Source organism: Mastomys coucha, unplaced genomic scaffold (genome assembly GCF_008632895.1).
Source record: "Mastomys coucha isolate ucsf_1 unplaced genomic scaffold, UCSF_Mcou_1 pScaffold15, whole genome shotgun sequence".
Taxonomy (NCBI): Eukaryota; Metazoa; Chordata; class Mammalia; order Rodentia; family Muridae; genus Mastomys; species Mastomys coucha.
The window spans coordinates 97,199,308-97,212,233 of NW_022196897.1; the positions used below are offsets into that span (position 1 = coordinate 97,199,308).

At 36.5% G+C, this 12,926-nt stretch overlaps 1 protein-coding gene across 1 annotated transcript; it reads right to left on the bottom strand.

Annotated features, from left to right (window-relative positions):
• Window positions 1–9,634: 9,634 nt before the first annotated feature.
• On the bottom strand, window positions 9,635–10,612 carry LOC116092305 (olfactory receptor 4F3/4F16/4F29-like). Its single transcript, XM_031373619.1, has one exon. It carries the CDS (start codon window positions 10,595–10,597, stop codon window positions 9,635–9,637), a length of 963 nt encoding a protein of 320 aa, XP_031229479.1. The 5' UTR covers window positions 10,598–10,612.
• Between the last annotated feature and the right edge of the window lie 2,314 nt (window positions 10,613–12,926).

Sequence of the window (12,926 nt, forward strand, 5' to 3'; positions counted from 1 at the left end):
GGTTTACATATGGCCACATATCTGTCAAAGGCCATGGCTATGAGCAGCACCATCTCCACACCACCAATGACATGAATGAAAAATATTTGAGTAACACAACCTGTAAAGGAGATGACTTTGTGTTTTCTAAATAAGTCATAAATCATCTTGGGAGAAGAAACAGAAGAAACACCTAAGTCAATGAAAGAGAGGTTAGCCAACAGAAAGTACATGGGAGAGTGTAAGTGAGGGTCAGATGCCACAGTGAACACAATGAGGCAGTTTCCCATCATGCTTGCCACATAAAACATGGAGGAGAACACAAAGAGCAATAGTTGAATACTCCAGGAGTTGGTGAGTCCCAGGAACACAAACTCTGACACCACAGACTGGTTCACTCCTTCCATTGGTTGTGTTGGCAGTGCTGCCTGAAGGAGGAAACAGGAGAAACTATAAATTATAATTACATTAATGTAAATTCCTACATATATATAAATAAGTGCTGAGTATCACTGGTCATCAAAGGATCATAACTTCAGACTTAAGTGAAATATCACCTCACATTTTCCATAAATAACAAGGGAAGGTGAATGGGGCGCATTGAGAAAGGAAAGGAAAGGAAAGGAAAGGAAAGGAAAGGAAAGGAAAATGAGTTTATTGTATTTTAATTTGAAAAAAATAAAGATAACAAATTTGGTTGGGCTGGGCGGTGGTGGCACACGCCTTTAATCCCAGCACTTGGGAGGCAGAGGCAGGCGGATTTCTGAGTTCAAGGCCAGCCTGGTCTACAGAGTGAGCTCCAGGACAGCCAGGGCTATACAGAGAAACCCTGTCTCGAAAAACCAAAAAAAAAATTGGTTGGATTTTAAAGAAGAATACCCTTGTAAATTCTTGATGTAAATATAAATTAGTATTTTCAGGAAGCCAAAATTTTCTTGGGGGGTACTTCATAAATGTAAAAATGGAGACTGTGTTACAGGAAGTATTACAAAAATGGCACCATCCTGTGCTATCCCAGCTCCTCCCTGCCCCAGTGGTCTTGGTGTCACTGCCTCCATGGTTAGTCCCAGTTCCCCTGGCTCAGAGCTGCTTGTCTCTTTCCAGCCATCCACCCCCTGCAGCTAGTTGTCACAAATCCCCTTAACCCAGTAAATCAAAACTCTAGATGCTTATAACTATCAGTCAGTTTTATATATCATTAAATTCTCAATTCACATGATGCCCACACTAGAATTTTAGAGCCAATTGATGATACAAGCTGCCCACCTAGATTAGACAAGTTATCCCAATCATTCTATCCTTTTATGATATCCATAGCTACCTGTGGCTATTTAAATCCACACAGAATCTGAATTGTCTTTCTCTTCCTCCATCTTCCTTTCTTCTCCACTGCCCAATCACAGGCTTCTTATTGTATTAATATTTAACTTAATAGGGGGAAATTCTGCTACAAGACTGGGTTGGTAGTACAATAAATTAAAACTAAGGATGAGTAAGGCCCTGTGTTTGATCCTCAACACCATAATTGATAAAGAGATTGTAGAGGTTTAAGTAGAGAAGTAAAAGATAGAGATAAAAAGGAAAAAAATAAGTACCAGACTAGAGAGATGGCTTGATTAGTAACAGTACTGGCTGTGTGATCATGAGAACCTATGCTTAGATCCCAACATCCAAATAATCTTATTGTAGCTGTGTATGTCTGTACCCACAGTGCTGTGAGAGGTAGAAATAGAAGTATCATATGAGCTTGCGGGCTGCCAGACTAGATCAAGGCTCAGTAAAAGACACTGTCTCAAAGAAACAAGGGGAGAATGAGTGAGTAGGAGCCAGGATATTGTCTTATGGCATCCAGGAAACACATGTGTGTGATATTGTACACACACACACATACATACACATGCACATACATGAACACACACAAACATCAAGTGTACGTAGACTATATTCATACACCACAATTATACATACACACAAAGAATAAAGGTAATTATTTAAATTTAAATCTTGAAATACCATGTGATATAGCAAGTCAAATTTGAAGAAAATATATCCAGAAGAAATTATAGTCACAAATAAAGACCAATATGATTTGTTAAATGATAGATTAGAGGATAACATACACACACACACACACACACACACACACACACACATACACACTTGGACACAAAGACTATTCTTTGCCCCCTTCAAAGAAAAGAAATCCTATTTTTCTTTTAACATAAGCAATCCTAGGAGTCTCTGTGCTAAGTGAAATTAAAAAGCCACAGAAAGTCAAATACTGAGATATCTCATGTAGAGTGGACTCTAAAGAGTCTACATTCATAGAATCAGAGAGTATGACAGTTTACCATGAGCAAATGGGATAGGGTAGAAAAGTTGAATTGAAGATTTTTGTCAAAGGGGGAAATATGCAAGTAGAAAGTATGGGTAGTTTCTGGAAATTTTTTGTACAGTGTGGTCACTATATTAAAAAAAAGTAGTATCTACTTAAAAATTAGAAAGAGTAGAACTTAACATTCATATTCTGAATACATATAGGTGGTCAATATGCTATTAGCTCGACTTAATCATCATACAACATTCACATATGTACACATGTTTTTTATATTTTATAGATGTGCTAATAAAAAAAAATCTCATGGTACACCATAAGTAATACAGCACCTTCTTGTTAACTGTCCTTCATAAAAACTGGAGGAGGAAAAGGTTGTTATTATGCTCATATATTTTGAAATTTTGATCAATGAAAAGCTGCTGCCAGTCATGTAGTCTTGTTGCAATATTGTTGAATTCAACATCCCTCTACTTTCAAACTAGAACAAGTTCAGAGATGTTTCTCATAACATGGAAGATTAGCCAACACTAAATACAGCAATTGATTCGAGTTCTTTAGAATTTCATTTGAAGAGTAATGTATTATCAGTTCAATTACAAATAAAACCTACTCACTGTTCTTCAACTATCCATGTTGATCTCCATGACAATGACTATAGACTTTGTTCAGGAATGTAGTCTCTCACCTTTGACTTCTCATCTCTGGAAAACATTTAACCCCAAGGTTTATGAAGATGGTTTTTATTACCATGAAATCTTACTTTAAAATATAAATGTTAATATGTTATCCTTTAATTGAGTTAACTGGACATGAGACTACCTCCCCAAACAGGTAGACTTATATGAGTTTGCATTCTGTCAAACAGTCAGTTACCAGTTTGCATCATTTCAAGATATTTCTTCAACAGTTGACATCATGACAAAATCAGGAATACAAACTTGAGTATCAGTATTAAAGTACTAAACATGATATAAATCACTGTGCTGAAATTATTCTAAGTTAACTTGAATCTTTCCAAGATGACATCATGTAGTAGTATCTATATGGTGGATCTCTGCAAAGTTATCTCATTATATTGTAGGATTTTGTTTTATTTAGAGTTATCACAGAACAGTGGACAGAATAGGGCTTTCAATTCAAAACCCAAGATTAATACCATACTTTAGCTACTGATACTTTAGTATCAGGCTAAATAATTAAATATCTGAGGCTTAGTATCATTTATTTTTTGTTTGTTTGTCTGTTGTTTGTTTACTGAACAAACTAAAACATTGGTTTATATTTAACTTTAAGACTAAAACAAATATTAGAACCATACACTCAATAAATAAGTATTCCAAATGTAGTTTTGCATAAATGTTATCATTTTACTTTCTTTCACTTGTCCATAATAATGTTAAACATACGAGATGAATTAATTTAAAAAGTGAATGTCAGTCAGCAGAGAACACAAAAAACAAAGGTCAAAAGTGTATTAACTCTTATTTAATAATATATTTCAATATTCATATTCATTGGCTTATCAATACATCAAATTTCAAATATAAACTTAATGTATTTGTTCTCAAAGAACAGTTGGTTTTAGCTGATGTAATAATATCATAATATCAAAAATAAAAAAATCTGTCTATTGAAATTTGGAAAAAGCTAAACAACTGAATGCCTTTGAGCTAGTACCACACTATACATAAGAAAATATAAATAGTTCTAGAAAAGACCACAGAATTTTGTCATTTTGTGTGAAATTTATGTATCAATCAATTGTTCTATGCTCAGAAATAATAAAATAAGAACCTAATCTCCTGCTAAATAACATCATTTTTCTCTTCTTTTTCCTCCCCTCAAACCCTTGCATATACCTCTCCTTGATCTTTTTCAAACCAAATTCATAGCCTATGTAAACATTGATTATTGTTACAATTTTTCTCCCGTGTTATTCACTTCCTTTCCCTGACTGTTCTCCACTTTGTTCCAGACTTCCTTGAGGACTTTAGAATGTGACTCATGTCCACAGCAATTCTGGTCACAAACTAGCATCTAAACTAGAATAATCCAGTTAAGCATTGCTAAGTTTATTTCTATCCATATATTTTACCTGAATGAGAACAACAGCATCTTGGCAGAGTCAAGTTTCCCTGTGTCCTCTCATATAATACCACACAGAATCTTCCGTTAGGAATATATGAAGCTAATTATATACACTTTGAGAGGCCACTGACCAAGAGACACAGCAAACTCATGAGAGTTTTGAATGAGCTCATGCTTACAGGATTTTTCTTTCTCTAGAGAACTGTTTGTTTTGGTCAGTATGGCCAAAGAACTCTGAAACTCAGATACTATGGAGAAAGAGTCTCATTGTTCTCATTAAGCTACTTGTATACAACAAATTGAAAATTACTCATTGCAATTATTCCTTACTATAGGGTTAATATTTTCTCAAAATTAACCAAAGGATTAGAAATATTCAGGGTTAATGAGTTCACTGAATGGATAAAGACACTCACCACCAAGCTTGAGGACCTGAGTTTGATTTCTAGAATCTGCATGTGGAAGGAGAGAAATGACTCTGTAGAGTTGACCCCTCACCTCCATATAAGCCATCCTCTATAAAAATAATTATTAATTGTAGAAATATTTACCCTTATAACTTTATTGTCTTGTGCTGAATAAAATTTTATTGTGTATATGTGCCATGCTTTCATAATCTATTCATCTTTTTATCTGTGGCTCATTCCATTTTCTAGCTATTATGAATAAAGCATCAATAAACATGAGTATACAATATATCTCTGTAGTAAAATATAGTCTGTGGTCATTTGAATAAGACTCTCCCATATGCTTAAATGTTTGAATATTTTGTCCCCATTTGGTGGCATTGTCTGGGTAGGTTTCGAAGGTATGCCATAGCTGGTAGATATATGTTACTGGAGTAGGCTCTCAGGGGTCAAATGCTTTCACCTTTCCAAGTACTCTCTCTTTCTCTGTGTGTTTTATACTTACACTAAAAGATGTAAGTTCTTAGAACCAGTCACCATGCACTCTGCTCTGACATCATGGATGCCTATTTCTCTGTAACTATAACAACTCCAAATAACTACTTTCTTCTAGAAGTTGAGTTGATTGTGGTGTTTCATCTAATATAAATGGAAAAGTATCTAAAACAGAATCCTTTGGGTATATGGCCATAAGTGTTAGCTAGTAATATGATAGCTGTAGTTTTAATTTTTTTATTTTCTTAATTTATTTTTTAAACTTTACATACAATATATTTTGTCACATTCTTTTCCCTCCCCAACTTCAGCTCCTCCCCATTCCCCCACCCAATTTCATATCCATACCCTCTCTTTAAAAATCACAAAGCTTCTTATCATAACAAAGGGAATTGAGGTTGTCTCTGACTCTTTTGCTTACTTATGAAGGCCTTTTCCTCCTACTAGACTGTCTTGTCCAGTCTTAATGTGCCTGGTCTATTGTAGATTGTTATGCAGTGTTTGGTTCACGTCCCGTGGAGGTCTACTCTTTTCTGGCATAAGGTGGAGGGAGTGGACCTGTGGGGAAGAGGACATTAGAGGGAGAGACTAGAAGGAGGGTTGGGAAGGAAAAGAGTGGTCAGGGTGCAATATGTGAGAAAAAGAAAGAGAACATCCATAGGACTCAGCAAAAATACTCCTGGATGTGTTCCCATGGACATTATATCCTATTACAGGATACTTGCACATCCATGTTTATTAGCACTTTATTCACAATAGAAAGATAATGGAATCAACCTACATGTTCATTGACAAATAAATGAATAACAGAAACAATACAAAAGACGTACTTTTTGTTGTAACTGATTATGAATGACATTCTGAATAGAACAGTGTTTGTAACCATTATACATACATTTGAGATAAACTAGGTGGTGATTTCATATTTTTAAAAAAAAATCCAACCATAGTATGAGAAAAAATTAATAAACACCAAAAAAGCAACAACAAAAACATGGAGCCTATTTTATGTGGCCAACTATTTCTGAGCATGCAGCCTTCCCTGAGGTCACATATCCAGTGTCACTCCACTGGGGGAAATTGATTTTCCCTGTTCCAAGAGCTATCAATTACAAATAGCTCTTTGGGTATGGAAACTTGTGTCCACGTCCCCTTCTTTCTGATGATATGTTTTCTGGTTTGAACTTGTGCAGATGTTGTGCATGTTATTGTAGTTTCTGTGAGTTCCTGCTGTGTCTAGGAACAAGCTGTTTCCTTAGAGTCATCCACCAACTTCTGACTCTTATCATCTTTCTGTCTCCCCTCCCACTTAGATCTCTGAACCTTGAGAGGAGAGGTATGATACAGTCACCTCATTTAGGGCTGAGTGATCCAAAATCTCTCACTCTGTGCATGTTGTCCAGTTGTGGGTGCCTGGATTAATTGCACTCTACTGCAAAAAGAAGTTTTAGTGATAAGAGTTTATGGGTATAGCCATATGTTGTTAGGAGACATTTAGTTAGCAAAATAATTGTAGATTTTTCTATGGGGTCTATAGCCTATGTAGTCTCAGGTTCTTAACATAATTAACAGTGTCAGGTGTAGGTTCCACACCATGGAATGAGTCTTTAATGCAGTCAAATAGTTGGTTTTTTCCCTCCATGACATTTGTGTTACTATTGCACCAACAAGTTTATCTTTCAGGTAGGTCATTAAGGTAACTGACAGGATTTGTGGCTAGGAGAAATTATCACTTTCCTCCTCCAGTAGTATGCATAGTCCTTCCAGTGCTAGGAACTCTAGTGAGTATTTTTTAAATACCTCCACACTGATTTCCATAGCTGCTGAATCTACAACCCCAACAATAGTGAATAAGGATTCCACTTTCCTTACTTTCTTACCAAAAGCTATTGTCATTTGTTCTTAATGATAAAGATTCTGACTGGAGTGAGATGGAATCTCAAAGTAGTTCTAACTTGCACTTCCCTAATAGCTAGGGATGTTGAACACTTTCAAATGTTTCTTTTCTTTTTATTTACTCTTCTCTCATATAATACATCCTAAACACAACCTCCCCTCCCTCCCTTCCTCCCCATAGCCTCCCGTCTCCATTCTTCCCAAGACCCACTTCTCCTCTGTTTCCTTTTAGAAAAGGACAGGCCTCTTATGATTTCAACCATACAATGTATAACAAAATGTACTAAAACTAAGCCCAAGCCCTCATATCAAGGCTGGAAGAGGCAACCCCGCAGAAAGAAAAGGGTCCTTGCGTGTAGAAAAAAGAGTAAGTGATAGACCTACTCCCACTATTAGAAGTCTCATAAAAACCCCAAGCTAAATGGCCCTAGCTTGTAAGGAGAGGACACAACACAGACCCAAGTAGGCTCTGTGATTGTCACTTCAGTCCCTGAGAATCCCTATGGACCCTTCTTAGTTGATTCTGTGGACTGTGTTCTCTTGGTATCCTTGACCTCACTGCCATATACAATCCCTCCTCCCCATCTTCTACAGGATTCCAGAAGCTCTATGTTTTACATAATGTTGGGCTGTGAGTCTCTGCATCTGTTCTCATCAGCTGCTGGAAGAAATTACTCTGATGACTACTGGGATAGATGCCAATCTATGAGTATAGCAGGATATCATTAAAAATCATTTTATTGACTTTCTCTTTTTGTCAGTCATATGTGGTTCTACCCTAGATCTCTGGGCTATCCACCTTTTGTGATTCCTGGTTATACAGGCAATGCAAGGCATGAGCTCCCACTTAGGGTTTAGGCTTTAAGTTAGACCAGTCATCAGTTGGCCACTCCCACAAGCTCTGAGCCAGCATTGCCCCAGGACATTTTGCAGACAGGAGAGATTGCAGGTCTCAAGTTTTTTGGCTGGGTTGGTATCCCAATCCCACTACTTGGAAACTAGATTTGTTACAGAAGATGGATTGTTCAGGATCCATATCCTCCAATGTATTTACTAACATTTGTAACTTTTCTCTTAAGAACTTGCTATTTAACTCTATAGCTCATTTTTATTAGGTTCTTTTCTTCATAGAAATCTCCTCTCTATGTAATCTAAGTAGTAATATTCTGTCAAATATATAGATGAAAAATATTCTCTCCCATGTAGTAGACTAACACTTCACTCAATTGAAATTTTCTCTGTTCTATAGCTACTTAATTTCATAAAGACATGTTTGCCAATTGTTGGCTTTATTCCCTGAGAAACCAGAGTCCTAATTAAGAAATACTTCCCTAGCCTATATTTTATGCTACTATGATATGTTGATGCTGTTTAGAGAGTTATAGGACTCTTAGAATATAGACCTTTGCTGGAAAAGTACATTTTGGGGGTGGTTTTTGAGAGCTTATAGCCTGACCTTACTTCCAACTCATTCTCTACTCTGTGTATTTGCCTACAATGTGATTAGCAAGCTTCCTGATCTAACACCTATTGCAACACCTTCCTTGCTGTTGTGGACATCATTTCTGGAACCATATGCCAAAATGAACTTAGCTGGTTCCATACCAAACCCTTTAGCTAGTTTTGGTCATGGAATTTTATCACAACAAAAGTAACTAATACAACTACCTTTTTTCCTCTGACAGCTTTAGAGTTTCATGCCCATTTTAACACTTTCGGTTGTCTTATTGCTCTACTAAAAATCCAATTGCTACATTGAATAATGGCAAGAATGATTCTTCTGATTTTAAATAGAGTTTTTCAAATTTTTCTCCATTTAGCATGATGTTGGCTATAGATTTACAGAGCACAACATTTATTATGTTGAGAAATCTTCCTTCTCACATTAGTATATTCATGATTTTTATCATGAAGTGATGAATTTTCTTAAAGGCTGCCTCTGCCCTTACAGAGATGACTATGCAGTCCTGACTTTGAGACTATTTATGTACCAAAGAACATTTATTGATTAACATATGTTGAGCCAACCTTTTCTCTACAAATGTCATCAAATGGGTCCCAATAAATAATGTTCAATATTTCTTGAAGTCTGCTGAGAAGTATTTTGGGGTACTTGCATTTGCATGTGCACATATAACATACAAATATGCATAATTTTAAAAATAAATTATTTGAAAAGAAGAGTAAAAATTGTTTTTACACCTGAAGACCTTAAAACACTCCCTCTTCTATGTCTAAGAGCTTCCTTCAGAGAGATATTGTTCTGTAGAAATTTAGATTTGCTGTATATTTGCTATATAAATGAATACAACTCCTGTTATTCCTTACTACATATAAGACAAAATAGCATATATAATCATTAGTACACATACAAAAATAGGCAAGAAAATATCTTCTCAGAAATTGGTTAACAATGTGCATCTATATTTAGTTAAGATGGATCAGAGTGCAAGTGTTTAATAATTTTTCTGTAACCCATTATCTGGCTAAGTACTCTTATCATTGCCATTTTCATTTCTTGATTCCTGAATGTATAGATCACTGGGTTCAGAAAGGGAGTGACAATTGCATCAAATATAGACAAAAATTTATCCAAGTGTGTGAAAGAAGAAGGCCATGTATAGATGAACATCACAGGACCAAAGAATAAGATGACCACCATAACATGAGCTGAAAGTATAGACAGAGCCTTGGAGGAACCACTTGAAGAGTGTTTCTGAACAGTAAATATAATGACAATATAGGAAATGATCAATATAAAGAAAGACCCAACAGACATGAATCCACTGTTGACTGAGACCAGTAATTTCAGTCTGTATGTGTCTATACAGGCAAGTTTGATGAACCGGGGAAAGTCACAGTAGAAGCTGTCCAACACATTTGGTCCACAGAATGGCAAGTTTACTACAAAAGCCAGTTGAACCAGAGAATGCATAAAGCCAACCACCCAGGAGGCTGCTGAAAACAAGATGCACATCCTTGGGCTCATAATAATCAGGTAATGGAGAGGTTTACATATGGCCACATATCTGTCAATGGCCATGGCTATGAGTAAAACCATCTCCACACCACCAATGAAGTGAATGAAGAAGATTTGAGAGACACAACCTCTAAAAGAGATGACTTTATGCTTTCTAAAGAGATCATAAATCATCTTGGGGGAAATAACAGAAGATACACCTAAGTCAATGAAAGAGAGGTTAGCCAAAAGAAAGTACATTGGAGAGTGTAAATGAGGGTCAGATGCCACAGTGAAGACAATCAGAGAGTTTCCTGTAATGCTTGCTACATAAAATATGGAGGAGAACACAAAAAGGAATAGTTGGATGTCCCAAGAGTTGGTGAGTCCAAGGAATACAAACTCTGACACCATAGACTGATTCACGCCTTCCATTGGCTTGGTGGGTAGTAATACCTGAGAGAGAAAATGGGAGATACTGTACAAAGTTGTAAAAACAATTTTTACTATAGCATTGCAACTAAACTAAATACAGAGATGTGAGCAAGTTCTAAACACAGCTAGTAACAAAAAAATCATAAATTAGTTTATAAGATGAAAAAACACCTATAACAAAATCTTTCATCAAAAACTCAAAAGAGCTGACAAGAGCCTGATATAGCTGTCTCCTGAGAGGCTCTGCCAGTGCCTGAGAAATACAGAGGTGGATGCTTACAGCCAACCATTGGACTGAGTATAGGGTCCCCAATGGAGGAGCTAGTGAAAGGACCCAAGGAGCTGAAGAGGTTTGCAGCCCCATAGGAGGAACAACAATATGAACCAACCAGTAACCCCAGAGCTCCCAGGGACTAAACCACCAACGAAAGAGTACACATGGAGGGACCCATGACTCCAGCCACATATATATAGGAGAGGATGGCCTTGTTGGACATCAATGGGAGGAAGGGCCCTTGGTCCTGAGAAGGCTGGATGCCTCAGTGTAGGGGTAATGCAAGGATAGGAAAGCAAAAGTGGGTGGGTTGGTGAACAGGGGGAAGGGAATGGGATAGGGGGTTTTCGGAGGGGAAACCAGGAAAGAGGGTAACATTTGAAATGTAAATAAAGAAAATATCTAATAAAAAAATGAAGGTGGTTATTAAAAAATCTCAAAAGATAATAAGGTTTAATGGATGTTTTTGAAAGGATATTCGGACCTTGAGAGATGACTTGTCAGTTAAAAGCACTTGGAACTCTTGCAAAAGACCCTAGTTTTGTTCTTGGCAATCATGTCAAATAACTTATAGCAGTTCTAGCTGTAAAGAATTCACATCCACATCCAGAGAATCTAAAGATTTCATGGAAACCTTCATTTCCATGAGGTTTCCACAAACACGAGTATAAACTTGGGCACAATGACATGTGCACATAATTTTTAAATGAACCTTTATGATAAAGATTATTTGCAATTTATTGATGACAATGTAAATTAACAGATCCATTTTTGAAAAGTATGGAGATGTTTTAAATACTAAAGTCAAGATTAGACTTGCAACACAGTATTGAAATGTTTCTCTAATATATTTAAGACCCTGAATTTTTCCTCAAGAGTGAAATATAAAAAGAGAACTGAGCAGATTATAAGGTAGAAAAAAAAGACAAGAAAAAAGATTAAAATAGAACTACCAGCCGGGCAGTGGTAGCACATGCCTTTAATCCCAGCACTTGGGAGGCAGAGGCAGGCAGATTTCTGAGTTCAAGGCCAACCTGATCTACAGAGTGAGTTCCAGGACAGCCAGGACTACACAGAGAAACCCTGTCTCAAAAAACAAACAAACAAAAAATAGAACTACCATATAATATAAAAATTCTCACTTTAAAGGTATAAATACACTTTAAAGGTTTTCTTTCTTATAAATAAAGAAAACATTATCATGTCAAAATAAGTTTTTCCATTTTCATTGCAGCATTTTTTATAAAAATTATGATGAACAACCTTTATTAATTGAGCATTAATAGACATGGATTATAAACACACATACATACACGATAATGTAAGAGTATTTCTTCATAACTCTATTGGGATACCTATCCCCCACTCAGTAAAACATTACATCATTCACATCATTTTTATTGACCAAAAAACATTTCAAATGTAAAATTAGTGTATTTGTTCTCATAGAACACCATGTCTATTTTAGTATCCGATACAAATTTAATTCATTAATCAATTCTCATCCAAACAGCAACCCCTATATAGTTTAACTTCTCATTAGTGCATACAAAAGTAAATATCATCCTGAGTGAGGTAACCCAGTCACAAAAGAACACACATGGTATGTACTCAGTGATAAGTGGATATTAGCCCAAAAGCTCAGAATACCCAAGATACAATTCACAGACCACATGAAGCTCAAGAAAAAGGAAGACCAAAGTGTGGATGTTTCGGTCCTTCTTAGAAAGGGGAACAACCAACCAAAGAGTACATACACACAGTGAGACTTATGGCTCCAGTAGCATATGTATAGCAGAGGATGGTCTAGTTGGTCATCAATGGGAGGAGAGGCCCTTGGTCCTGTAAAGGCTAGATGCCCCAGTGTAGGGAATTCGAGGGCAGGGAGGTGGGAGAGGGTGAGTGGGGGAACATCCTCATAGAAGCAGGGGAAGGGGGATGGAATAGAGAGTTTCCATGGGCCGGGGGGGGGGGGGGGGGGGGGGACCTGGAAAGGAGATAACATTTGAAATGTAGATAGAGAAAATATCCAATAAAAAAAAAAGAAAGAAAACA